At 42.7% G+C, this 13,196-nt stretch overlaps 1 protein-coding gene across 1 annotated transcript in view; it reads right to left on the reverse strand.

Annotated features, from left to right (window-relative positions):
- prrc2b (proline-rich coiled-coil 2B) overlaps positions 1–13,196 on the reverse strand; it is a 77,896-nt gene that overhangs the window by 30,988 nt on the left and 33,712 nt on the right. Inside the window, exons 15-19 of the mRNA XM_061733655.1 lie at positions 12,819–12,969; positions 9,013–10,959; positions 7,479–7,639; positions 6,741–6,841; positions 1,020–1,149 (exon numbers count right to left, since the gene is read on the reverse strand). Coding sequence (XP_061589639.1) covers positions 1,020–1,149; positions 6,741–6,841; positions 7,479–7,639; positions 9,013–10,959; positions 12,819–12,969 — 2,490 coding nt within the window. The remainder of the gene's footprint in view (positions 1–1,019; positions 1,150–6,740; positions 6,842–7,478; positions 7,640–9,012; positions 10,960–12,818; positions 12,970–13,196) is intronic.

The raw sequence follows: 13,196 nt of genomic DNA on the forward strand, positions 1-13,196 counted from the left end.
AAACTTTTGAGCCAATAACGTAATAACTTTTTGCCGATAATGTAATAAGGCATTACATTATTGGCTGGTTATTACGTTATTGGCCTGGTATTAAAAAATTATTAAAAAATTATTACATTATCGGCAAAAAGTTATTACATTATTGACTCAAAAGTTTTATTACATTATTGGCTTTATTACATTTGAAATGGCCAAAATGATTATATTATTGGCAGTTATTACGTTATTGGTTGTAACAAGGGTGTCTACGGGTTTGACCAAGGTTAAGACTTTAATACCATTTTCAAACTAAATTTTAGACAAAAAGGACAAGTCACTAAGAAATCCAGGGCTGAGGTTGAGGTTGCCAGATCTGGCTGACAGGTTCCAGGCCAGACGTGATGTAAAACCCACCGAAATAATGAAAAACCAGCCCGAATCAAACATTCTCTGTTAAAACCGTGAATTATTAAAGAATAAATTTCAAGTCATAAGCAAGTGAAGCCAAAAAAAAGTTCAGGCTCTAAACAAAGAATTGAAAATTGAGTAGATTAAGGCAAATCGAATATCAGTGAGTTGATTGTGGACGTTTCTACTTTTCTCTGCTATAATGGAAACTTTTCTGTTCCTAAATACTTTGTAAAAATCCAGGAAAAGCAGCCCAAATATATATTTTTCAGCCCAATTGGGCTGAAACTTGCCCAACCTGGCAACCCAGATTTAGAACATCTGCAGGAGATTCTCCTCAAAACGATGAAATCAACTTTTTAATGATGACTGGATACATTCCCTCTAAAATTAAGACCCTTGGATTGAGATTTAAGACAAATTAATACATTTAAATGCCTTATTTTAGCAAAAGTGGAATTTAAGACTTTTGAAGGACCCGCGGCCGCCCTGTGTATGTCACGTGATAGCGTGGGTCGGTCTTATCTTTTTTTCAGTTATCAAGGTAAATAAAATACAAAAAAAAGCTTCTATTTTCAGTCAAAACAGCAACAGAAGCACCAAATATTAAAAAAGGAAATGGCTTAAACTACCTGAGCTGTTGGTCTCCCAGATATCAGTTCCTAGATTGTTGGAAGAAATTGCTTCTTCGGGTTGTTCCATGTTCAGACCTCCCTGCTTTTTAGAGAAGCGTGGTGCCAATGTCCTGGTTTTGACTGGAACCTGCACACAAGAGAGAGAGAAATACGTTTATTTCTGTTGTCAAATATGTACCAACATGAAAACTACATTTAACTAGTGATGCACCGAAATGAAAATTTGTGGCCGAAACCAAAACCGAAAATAATAATAAACACTTGGCCGAATACCGAACAATACCGAACATGGTTCTTCGCAGTTTTTCATTTATTTTGCCAATTTTTTCACCATTGCATAAATCAAATAAATTTGATTTAGGCATGCTTTTAAAAGAAAAATATCTTTTACAAAATTACAAGGTAGAAAACATTTGTTGAACATAAAAAACTGAACATTTTTTAATTTCCCAGCATTTCTTAAATATTCCAGCAGACATTATACCAGCAAAGAACAATAACTTAAAATAAATAAATTAGCAAAATACATTTTTTGGCCATCTTTGAGCTTACCTTAGGCTTAACTGACTGAACATTGTAACATAGGCCTTAAAACAATAAAAATGCATTAAAGCGCTCAGGGTTTTTTTTATCATTTCAAATGATAAATCAAACTTGTAGTGCTGAAAGACTTTGCAGATGTGCCCCCTCTAGATATTTGAGCAGAACATTCATTGCAAACAGCCATTCTTGTATTATTCTTTGCCACTCTAAAATACTTCCACACTGCTGACATGTTTGCACCACTTCACTCCACGCTCTTCCACGTTTGATTTCCTCATCTAAACGCACCTGTAATAGATTGATTTATGTTGTTTTGGTTCCACCTGCTGGTGAATGTTAGGTAAAATTCTTATGTGGTTAGTTTTTGGTTGGCCAACGATTTATGTGGTGCGCAACGTTACGGGACGGAGCGGCCAGTCTATTTCCTTATATTACAACGCCGTTATTAATTGTTTGGTTTTTTCCCCACTTATTCCACCGAACACCGAAAGTGTTTTTTTGCCATTTTCAGCCGAACAATTTCGGTTACCGAACAATCCGTGCATCACTATTTAACACATATATTTCCACCCTCTAAACATGGTCAAACAGGTACTCCTTAGAGCTTGCAACAAGGGGAGCTTTTATTTTGTAAACTAAGGTCCCAGATAGGACCTTTATTTGCAAGACGAGGAGATCCACATAAACCAGCATATGTCCAGAACTATGAAGGATGGGTGTACCGTTTGAACAACTGGGCACAATAATGAAAAATAAGAGCTTTACTTAAAAAGGGGACCTATTATGAAAAAATGTTTTTTTCTTGCTTTAAAATATATAAAGTGGTCTCCCCTCAGCCTGCCAACTCAGAGGAGGAGGAAAGCAACCAGATTCTGCAGTGTCTGTACAGCCGCCCGGATGAGCCGTCCAGTGTGATGTGGATCTACGAGCCAATAAGATTCTGCTCCCGTCGTTACGTAAAGAAAATGCAAACCACGCCCACAACTATAAAACCGTGTAACTGCATGAGCGTCCGACTATCGTAGCACTGCGTGACATCGGACGCTCTCTGTCCATCTCCCTCCAGCAGCTGCCACTTTATTGAGGTTTTTGTGGTGAAATGAGGAGGAATCATAGAGATAACTTCTCATTTCAACTAACTGGACCAGCCGTTCCTCATCATGACTGTTTCCTACAGCGCTTTCAACCGGCTTTCAACGCGAGTGACAGGAAGAAAATAGAAGCAGGACGTCCGACAAATGTTCAGCTCAAAACGGCGCGCAGCGTCGCTGCAGCCAGTTAGGACAGTCCAATAGAAAATAAAGCAATGGAATTGATTTTGTCACCGACGCTCGCATCGCATGATACAGTTAGGACATGGTGTAACTCCGCCGGCCGGAGCTTCTGCCATTTTTCCGTAGCGGTGTATCGCGTCATTCATGCAGCCAATCAGCACAGAACCTCATTATCATAGCCCCGCCCACTCAGAATCCTGCATAGATAATGAGGTTAGAGAATGGGAAGATAAAGACATGGCTCAGAGGCTGAATTTCTAATGTATTTAGCAAAAACAATCAAAAGCTTGTTTTAAGACATTTAAGGCCTGTTTAAAATGGGTATTAGATGCCATAATAGGTCGCCTTTAAGGAAACCCAGCCAGAAAACGCTCATCCATCCATGCATGCATGCATGCATGCACTGCCATCTGTTTCCTCTCAACGTCTCCTTCATGAGTTCTGTGCTCAGAAGAGTCAGTGGAGGAAGTTTCTGTTCCTCCCTACCCAAACGGTGGCAGCACTTCTCTGCTGCACCGTCCCATAAGGAGGACTGCCTTTTGATTCTCTAAATCATTGTGTTGATATTTTCAGATTTTTTCCGTCATCTGAACTTTCAATCTTAAAAATGATTATGGATTTAAAAACGACAAAGGTCACGTCGGGCTGGGTGATATATCGAGTATACTCGATGTATCTCGGCTTCTACTTCTACTAAAAATAGATATTTTATTCAACTTTGCTGCTGTTCATACAAAAAGTAGGGTTGAACTGGTGTATCATTTGTTGAAACCCGTCACCATCAACCATGGAGAGCCTCATATCACAGATCAGCTGCAGTATTGATCAGTGAGGGCAGTCGCCTGTTGCTACACGTCTGCTTCTTTTGCAGAAAGGGGTCCATGGTGGCTCTCATCTTTGGACTGCATGCATTTAATTTAAAATACTTTTGTCAGGCATAACGTTATAGTTCTCTTTTAAAGCCAAAATACGCTTAATATCTCACCAAGGCGAGTCCGTTTCGTTCAACTGTCGGAGGTGCTTTCTCTTCAAATGCTCGTTCCTTATCAACGTGCTCCCGTGATAAGCAAGGTCTGCTTTGCAAACCTTGCAAGTAATCTTTTTATTTGCCGTATCCAGGCTAAAACGCTCCTGGACTTTAGAAGTTTTGTTACCCGCAGCTGCGCTGAGACGCTGTGGTGCTGCGCGGCTCTCGGCAGAGATTGTATGAGGTAAAGTGAAGTGAGATGCCTCACTCAATTGGGAAAAAAACGTCTGGTGACAATTATCGACAATTTTGATTATCGATTTTTGTCGACAACGTCAACGAATCGTTGCAGCCCTAATTATGATCGGAACACAAGCCATTTCACGGCACAGTAGTAACAGCTCTGCGGCCCGGTACCGGTCCGGGGACCGGGGGTTGGGAATCACGGATTCAAGCAACAGCATCGCCAGCTGCTTGACAGTGGCTCAACTCATTAGTTTACTGTTTTTGTTGTTAATAATGTCATTGCAGGAGAAAATTAAATACGGTATTAGGGGTTGCTCTTTTGTTAATTCTTTGGCATCCTTGGAAGATTAATTTAATCTGATTTAACTTAATTACAGAGAAGTATGATATTGCTAACCATGTCTCATTTTTTTTTTAGGGTTCCTCTTATGTCAGTTTATTTTAATTTTTATTTATTTATCTTATTGTTTTTTTAATTTATTTTTATTTTTTTATTTTTTTTGTTGCTGCTGTTTTGCGTGTCCAGTATTTTAGTTTATTACTTTATTTTTCCTATTATTATTGTCTTCAGTCAGAGTTATAATTACGCATTTTGCAGTGTGTGTGTTTTGGGGTGTTTGTTATGTTAAGTTTTGTGTCCTTATTTATTTTATTTATTTATTTATTTATTTTTTATTTAGTTAGTTATTTTTTATTTTTTTTTGAGTGTGTATGGTAAAATATAAAACGGGGTATTCTGTCGAACCCTTTAAAAGAAATGTTTGTTGTGTAATATAATTTACATGGATTACCCAATAAAGAAACATGTTAAAAAAAAATAATGTCATTGCAATTTAATCTATGCAATTGTGAAAAAGAAAAAAAAAAAAGGCAAAATAAATGAAAAACTGAACAACCGCATTCGGTAGGCTGTTCGGTACTCGGTATTCAGCCAAGTCTTTAAATTTTATTCGGCTTCAGTTTCGGCCTCAAATTTTCATTTCGGTGCATCCCTAGTTTTTTTCCGTGGGTACCACTGTTGGCATTCTGGATTTTTGTTTAATAATGTTGAACTTGACTCCTCAGTTGTCTATATGTTTTGTTTTGACCATTTCAATAAATGAAAATAAATATGAATGTTGTTATTATTATTACATTTAAGACCAGTGTATATGATCGTGGCCACGGCGTGACCACCAACAACCCCGGCTAGCTACTTATTTAATATGGCTGGCTAGTCTGTGCCTTAGTGGAACGCCCTGAACAGGTGAGTCAGGCCGCGCTGATGCAGCTCCACTATGCTGCTCAGTGCGCACACACGAGCAGCCCGAGCCTCTCTCTTCCAGAGCTGAGAAACGTCACCTAGTGCTGCTTAAATGTGGCCACATGAAATCAATCACTATCATCGAAACAAAGTCAAACAAGACTATATGACGTCATATTTCTAAAAGTAAATGAAAGTGATTCAAAGTAAAGGAGGAGAAGATGAAACATTGCAGTCCCTACACTAGGGCTGTTCGATTTTGCCCAAAAATAACATCTCGATTTTTTTCTCTCAAAATCCGATTTTCAATTACGATTATTTTGTGAATTGACAAAAGGCAAAGAAATGATTTCAAATATGGTGTTTTTTTATTGAACATTTGCCCCATTGGGCTTTAAGTGCAAACTTTGCTCTTATTAAAACAAAAATGAATGAATAAAGTGCAAAACTCTGCAAAGTTTTAAAAAATATAATAAAATTTAAAGTTTTATCTCTGAAAAAAGAATCTGCAAATCAGCACTTGCAAACATACAGTAAGTTATATTTCCAATTTAATAAAACAAGACATTTTCTAATTAAACTAAACTGGGTCTTTGCATGCTAAATAATAATGCAACCCATGAAGGAGGTAGAGGTGTGTAATGTCAGTCATTACATTTGCTATTCACATTTGCAAGTTCTTTGCAAGGAACACGAGCCGGTCTACCGCATCTGGCTTGAGGGATGCCCGGTGGCCGTTACAACGCCCCCTCCTACACTAAAGAGCCTCTCCGATGGGGCACTTGTCGCAGGTATTGAGAGGTATTTCCATCAATCATTAATATGGTATCAATCATTAATATGTGTGCAGACAAGGTAAAAAAAAAAAAAAAAGAAAAAAAAAGTGAAATCGATTTTACGAGTTTCACGTTTTAACATCGTTCTAATTACATAATCGCGATAACGATTTAAAATCGATTAATCGAACAGCCTTACCCTACACCTACAATAGTCTTCATATAAAGGTGCTCTAAGGGGCCTCTCCTGCTCAGAGCAGCTCATCCTGGTAAAACCGGGACCAGAACATGTTCTTAGCAGATGTTCTTCAGACAGAGATGCAACGTGCACTTTCTGTTTCCAAATGACACTTTTTATGTCTGTGCCACTCACTGCTTAGTAAATGTTTAATAAATACAGTTTTGATAAATTTGACTTATTCCCCCTTTTTGCATGAAAGTTAAAAATGTGCATATATTAATGCAGTATGAACAAGAATGTTTTAATGTAGACATATAGAAATCATACTGGTGTGATTATAGGCATCAAAGTGTTAATTCAAGGCTAAGGCAAAATATCGAGATATATATCGTGACATGGCCTAAAAATAGAGATATTAAAAAAAGCCCTAAGGTCACGCAGTGCTCAGATTACTGAAACCATTAAGAGTGAGCATATTTTGAACTTACTTTCTTCCTCCTGTCATCTTCCTGCGGGCGTCTTTGATTTTTGGACAAAGCATCCTGGTATCCATCTTGATTTGAACCCTGTCCCCCTGCGTCTCCTTCAACTGCAAGAGACGTACGTCATCAGTACAAAACCATCACCAGGTTACCGTATTTTCTGGATTTTCTTATAAGCCGCACCTGCATATAAGCCGCATCCGCTCTATTTTTAAAAAAAAGATATGCAAGCCGCAGATATTTCTGTTGTTGATTAGATATTAACTACATGTACAGAAGGATTTTGAACTGTAAATGATGTACATGTTTGTACCTAAATAGATCCTTTCCTAACAGTGTCTTTTAACACGGGAGCAACTTTGCTGATTAAAACGGGACAGAACCAAGAGAAAATAACCGGTATTTATTTATCTGTTTGAAATCTTCTTCTACTTCTATCTGCTAAAGAAGAAGTAGCGTATTCTTCTTTGCATTTATTTTGTCTTAGTTTTTATTCTAATTCCGGTTAGAGCGCCCCGAGTGGTGGAAGAAAAATCCACAGAATAGCCGCACCTTTGTATAAGCTGCACGGTTGAAAACCTATGAAAAAAGTAGCAGCTTATAGTCCAGAAAATATGGTACTTGCTTTTCTGTATTTCTGCAAACTATTAATCAGTATTTTTGCTTGAAACTGCAGCACAGATTATCCAGGGATTTCTTCCCTTTCAGCATTTAATAAAGACAAATTCATAAATCTGGACTCACTTAAGCCAATTTCATACGGGGAGAGAGGTTCGTCGGCGTCCGTCTTGACGGATCCGGCCTTCAGCTCCTTGTCCAGCTTCTTCCCCGAGGTTTCACCGGCCTCCCTGTCCTCCGGCGACGCGTCGATGCCGTAGACGGATCCAGACTCATCCGGGGTCCTGCTGGAAACAGAGATGAGGGGGAAAAAAAGGCAAAAAAGGTGTTTCATTTGGTTTGTTTCCCTCAAAATAAGTGATAAAACTGGTGCCACAATGTAGTTGAACCCTTGTGCTGTCTTCAGATCAAGGGAGGAAGGGAAGGAGGGAGGAAAGGAGGAAGGAAGGAAGGAAGGAAGGGAGAAAAGAAGGAAGGAAGGAAGGAAGGAAGGAAGGAAGGGAAAAAAGAAGGAAGGAAGGAAGGGAAAAAAGAAGGAAGGAAGGAAGGGAGAAAAGAAGGAAGGAAGGGAGAAAAGGAAAGAAGGGAGAAAAGAAGGAAGGAAGGAAGGAAGGGAGAAAAGAAGGAAGGAAGGAAGGAAGGAAGGAAGGAAGGAAGGAAGGAAGGAAGGAAGGAAGGAAGGAAGGAAAGGAGAAAAGAAGGAAGGAAGGGAGAAAAGAAGGAAGGAAGGAAGGAAGGGAGAAAAGAAGGAAGGAAGGGAGAAAAGGAAGGAAGGAAGGGAGAAAAGGAAGGAAGGAAGGGAGAAAAGAAGGAAGGAAGGAAGGAAGGAAGGAAGGAAGGAAGGAAGGAAGGGAGGGAGAAAAGAAGGAAGGAAGGAAGGAAGGAAGGAAGGAAGGAAGGAAGAAAAGAAGGAAGGAAAGAAGGAAGGGAGGGAAAAAAAGAAGGAAGAAAGGGAGAAAAGAAGGAAGGAAGGGAGGAAGGAAAGAAGGGAGAAAAGAAGGAAGGAAAGAAGGAAGGAAGAAAGAAAAGTAGTAAGAAAGGAAGGAAAGAAGGAAGGGAGAAAAGGGAGGAAAGGGAAAAAAGAAGGAAGGGAGAAAGGAAGGAAGGAAAGAAGGGAGAAAGGAAGGAAGAAAGGGAGAAAAGGAAGGGAGGGAAAAAAGAAGGAAGGAAGGGAGGAAGGAAGGAAAGAAGGGAGGAAAGGAAAAAAGGAAAGAGGGGAGGAAGGGACAAAAGAAGGAAGGTAAGAAGGGAGGAAAGAAGGAAGGAAAGGAGAAAACAAGGAAAGAATGTACGAGGGGAGAAAAGGAGGAAGGAAAAAAAGGGAAAAAAGAAGGGAGGAAGGAAAGAAGGGAGGAAAGGGAAAAAAGAAGGAAAGGAAAGAGGGGAGGAAAGAGTTGAGGAAGGGAAAAAAGTAGGAAGGAAAGAAGGGAAGAAGGAAAGGAGAAAACAAGGAAAGAATGTACGAGGGGAGAAAAGAAGGAAGGAAGAGAGAAAAGAAAAGGAAAGGAGGAAAGGAGTAAAGAGGAAGGGAAGAAGGGAAAATTAGGTCATTTTGACCCAAAGACGGTACAAGGGTTAATAACTAAAAAGGACAAACTGATGAATAAAAAAGGAAGATGCGTATTGATGACAGAACACTTTGTGCTATAAGCGATCTCACCTCCTACAAGAAGTCCCTCCGTTCTGCCAGGCGTCGCCCCTGCCGGAGGCGGCGTCAGGCGTGCGTGACATCCTGCCTCCTTCCAGCAGAGACGGTTCCCCTTTCCGGTTCTGCCGCTCCACCAGCGGCCTCTGGCTGGAAAAGCTCCTCTTGGAAAGCTCCCTCTTCTCGCCCGGGTCGCCGTGGCCCGAGTCCGGCGGGCCGTCGCCGTGTCCCTGCGCGGCCAAACCTCGCTTGTCTCTGAAGTCGATCAAGTCGCTGTTGTCCGACCCCGTCTCCCACTCCTCCGCCTGACCCTGCTGGCCCGGGTGTCCCGAGTGGCCGCCGGCCCAACCGTCCTCGCCGCTGCACTTGAGGCGACCCGTCCAGGACTTGGCCAGATCTCCGTTTATGTACTCGTCGCTCGTCCACTGGTACGAGCCGGGCTCCTGCTCCTGCCGCAGGCGCCGGAAGCGCGGGGGTTTGTCCTGCCGCTGGGGGCGCCGTCGCCTCGCCATCGCCTGGCGGTCGGCGTTGTCGCCCTCGAACTCCTCCGTGCCGTTTTCCGTGAAGGAGCCGGTGAATTTGGGCGGGTACTTGAGGGAGTCCCGGTCCACCGGGGGCCTGCGTGAGTAGGCCGCCTCGGGGCCGTAGCCGTTCTCCTGCATGAAGCCGGGGTTGCTGTTGAACTGGGGGCCGCGGCCCCTCCACGCGGGAGCCTCCCTGGGCCCCGCGAAGCCTCGGCCGTAGCCGCCGGCGTTGTTCAGCCTGGGGGGCAGGACGCGGCCCACGTAGCCGCCGCGGCCGGCTTTGCTCCGTTCCCTGGCGTCGGCGGCGGCCTGGTCGTCGGCGTACACCCTGTTGGACCTCCAGGAGTCTCTATCGGCCTTGCGGGCTTCTCCCGGCTCCAAGTAACCTTCGACGTTCTCGGATCCCTTCTGGCGGCGCCTCTTGGGAAGCTCCTCGTACTCGGAAGCTTCGCTCAAGGTCTCGCTCACATTTCTCCGGCGGGGTTTGCCTCTCTGGAAGTCGTCGACCTTGACGGGACGACCTCTGCCGGGCCTCTGAACACCGCTGCTGCTGCTGCCGCCGCCGTTGTTATTATACGCCCCTCGGAGGTTTTCTCCGCCTCGGCCGCCGCGAGTTCCCCCTCTCGCACCGAAATCCCTGAACCCTCGACTGCGACCCCTGGCGCCCCCTCTCACTGCACCGAAGGCCTGCTCTTCGTCGATGAAGATCCAGTTATTTCGCCTTGGTGCCTGAGATTCTCGGGCTTCCTGGGTGTCTTTAGTCGACTGATTCTTTCCGGTGTCCCAGGGGTTTTCTCTGGGGGGGTCACTACTATTGGCGCTTTGAGGCCTCTCCATTTTGGCGGGAGCCGGTGACGGCTGCCGCCTCTCCTCGGGCGGTTTCTCAACAAAAGGTGAAGCCGAACGTCTGCCGATGGGAGGCGGGTTATCTTTTTTTAAGTCGTAAACATTAGTCAGGACTTCCTTCTCCAGGCGGTAGGGGACAGGCTTTTCCTCGGGTTCAGGTTTAGGCTTTTCGGCCTCCTTGTCTTCCACTTTGAGAGCCTTGAGAACCGGCTTCTTGATGGGCCCAGTTCTGCGAGTCAAGGTCCGCCCGCTGGTCTCGGAGGGCTGGCCGGCGCTGCTACTGGAACTGGTCTCCGACCACTGGCTCTGAGCTTTTCTGAATCCTCCTCCCTGTTTCTGGTTTCCTTCGTCTTTCCAGTCGTCTTCGGGGTCGTCTGGCGTCTGGCTGTGAGAGTCCTGGAAGACTTTCAGGTAGTCCTTTCTGGGGTTCTGATTAGTATATTCTTTCTCTGGGAGATTTAGACCGATGTTCTGAGCGGTGGTGAGCAGGCCGTGGTGCTCCTTGTCCGAGCCGCGGCTCTGGTAATCCTGCCTCGAGCCGTCGTCTGCCGCGTCTTCGTAGCAGTCCGGGTGGGAAGGCTCTGTATCGTCTCTAAGGAAATTGACAGGACAAAAGATGCTGAAGTACGACTCAAACAGAAACCTGTCAAACCTCCCAATGTTCGATTCTTTCTGGGTAGGGCTGGGCGATATATCGAGATTTTAATATATATCGATATATTTTCAAACGCGATATGGTACGAGACAATATTGTTTATATCGATTTAAATTTTTTTTTTTTTTTTTATGATTTTGATATAGCTTATTTTGTGACAAATTGACTTGAATGTTTTATTTGAGATTTGCACAAATGTTTTGTTATTTGCACAGTCAACCTCAGTGGAAAAGTCTGCCTGTTACTGTCTACATTGTATTAATTGTACAGTGTATTTTAATTTAATTGTTATGCAGGAAAGGGATATTTGTTTTATTTTATTCAAGAAGCATTTTTATTCTATATATGCAGGCAGTTTATTTTTATTTCATTTGTTTTATACATTTTGATATTGTGCAGACCTCTGTTAATAAAGGAACCTGTGTGACATTTGGCACGAGGCTTTGTATTAAAACAGTTTTTTTAAGGGTTTGCCTCACAAAAAAATGAAGCTAACAGAGATGCTAACAGAGATGCTATGCTATAATGCTTTGGGGGAAACCCCAATTATGGCACAGAAAAAATAGAGATATATATCGAGTATCGCCATTCAGCTAGAAAATATCGAGATATGACTTTTGGCCCAGCCCTATTTCTGGGTATAAAATCCCAGAGGCACAAAAAAAAAACGGGCTGAATGCTAAACTAATTATCAACTTATATGTTGTTTAGCGTGATAGTTTCTTCTGACTAATCCAATACAAAAATCAGTCTGTGCAGAATATATGCTGTTACCATCAGGACAGAGGTATAGGGTAACGCTTCTGCAGACCTCCCGGGCCCAAAGATCTTTTATACCCTCTAGTATAACGCTGCTAAATAAATTATAGATGCATTATTCATTTCATAATCCACCAGGTTTGGGGTTAAAGATCATTGTGTTAAGTTATTGTATAGTGTTGTACTATACTGCACTTAATTGTTTTATGTTGAATTGTCTTGTATATAGAGGGAATGCACATGATGTCACAGATGCGACTTCACAGCGGGTTTCGTCCACTGAGTGGCAGAAAGACTGAGTGGCAGCGTAAACTTTCAGTTTGAGCAACTGGAAAACATCTAAAATGGGAAAGAGCTGTTGTGAGATCGACTGTACTCATAGATTTAGCAAGAAATCAGAGTTATCGTTTTACAGACTGCCAAAAAATCAGCTTAAGAGAAACAAATGGATCACTGCAATTCGCAGAAACAACTGGATTCCAGGCACCGAAACGTGGATTTGTTGTTCCCATTTTGTATCAGGTAATGTTGTATTTGTGGGTAGCTAACGTTAAACGGTCAAATCATAAAGTTCGGTGTCCTCATCACTTTAATTTCTCCAAAAAATCCTGCCTTGAAGTCGGACCAAGCGTCAAGACTTTTGTAAGCCTTCAAGCTTTGCTTCGTGTATTTCCCCGGCGTAGAAATTATGTACATGTAAATATCAGGACACTTGATTCGTGGCCAAATATTAATGTCCATGGACCACTGGTTCTTGGGGTAACTGTACGGGTCACTGTCAAGTCCAACTGCCTTTGATTTAAGCCCATAATCGGCTGTTATCCCGTCTTCTCCACTAGTTGCAGCCATTTTTGCAGATGTTTTGCCACTCAGTGCGAGTAAGGGGGGCTGGTCCAGTTGGAAAGTGACGTCAATGCAGACCCTCTATAGTTCTGTTTTTGACCATGTATTCTGACTGCCACAGATACAAAAAGAATTTCCGAATGCACAATAAATTGAAACTAAGTAACTGACTGAAGTGCAGAACACGAACTGACCTGTCAGCCGCCTGCCCACTATCTGAGCCGTCATACTGTCTCTGCTGAGGCTCGGCAGAAGGGGCTCGTCTCTCTTGGTGCAGGTTGGACTGGGCTCCTTCATCAGAACCAGGACTCAAGTGGTCCGGATGCATGGTGGGCTTTACCATTCCTGATTAAAAAAAAAAAAACACAAAAAAAAACAACCAAACAATCGCAATGGTTATTCACCTATGTAGGTCTAAATCAGGGGTCGGCAACCCAAAATGTTGAAAGAGCCATATTGGACCAAAAACACAAAAAACAAATATGTCTGGAGCCGCAAAAAATGAAAAGTCTTGTATCAGCCTTAGAATGAAGGCAACACATGCTGCATGTTTCTATATTAGTTATAACTGG

The sequence above is a fragment of the Cololabis saira genome, chromosome 11 (genome assembly GCF_033807715.1).
Source record: "Cololabis saira isolate AMF1-May2022 chromosome 11, fColSai1.1, whole genome shotgun sequence".
Classification (NCBI taxonomy): domain Eukaryota; kingdom Metazoa; phylum Chordata; class Actinopteri; order Beloniformes; family Belonidae; genus Cololabis; species Cololabis saira.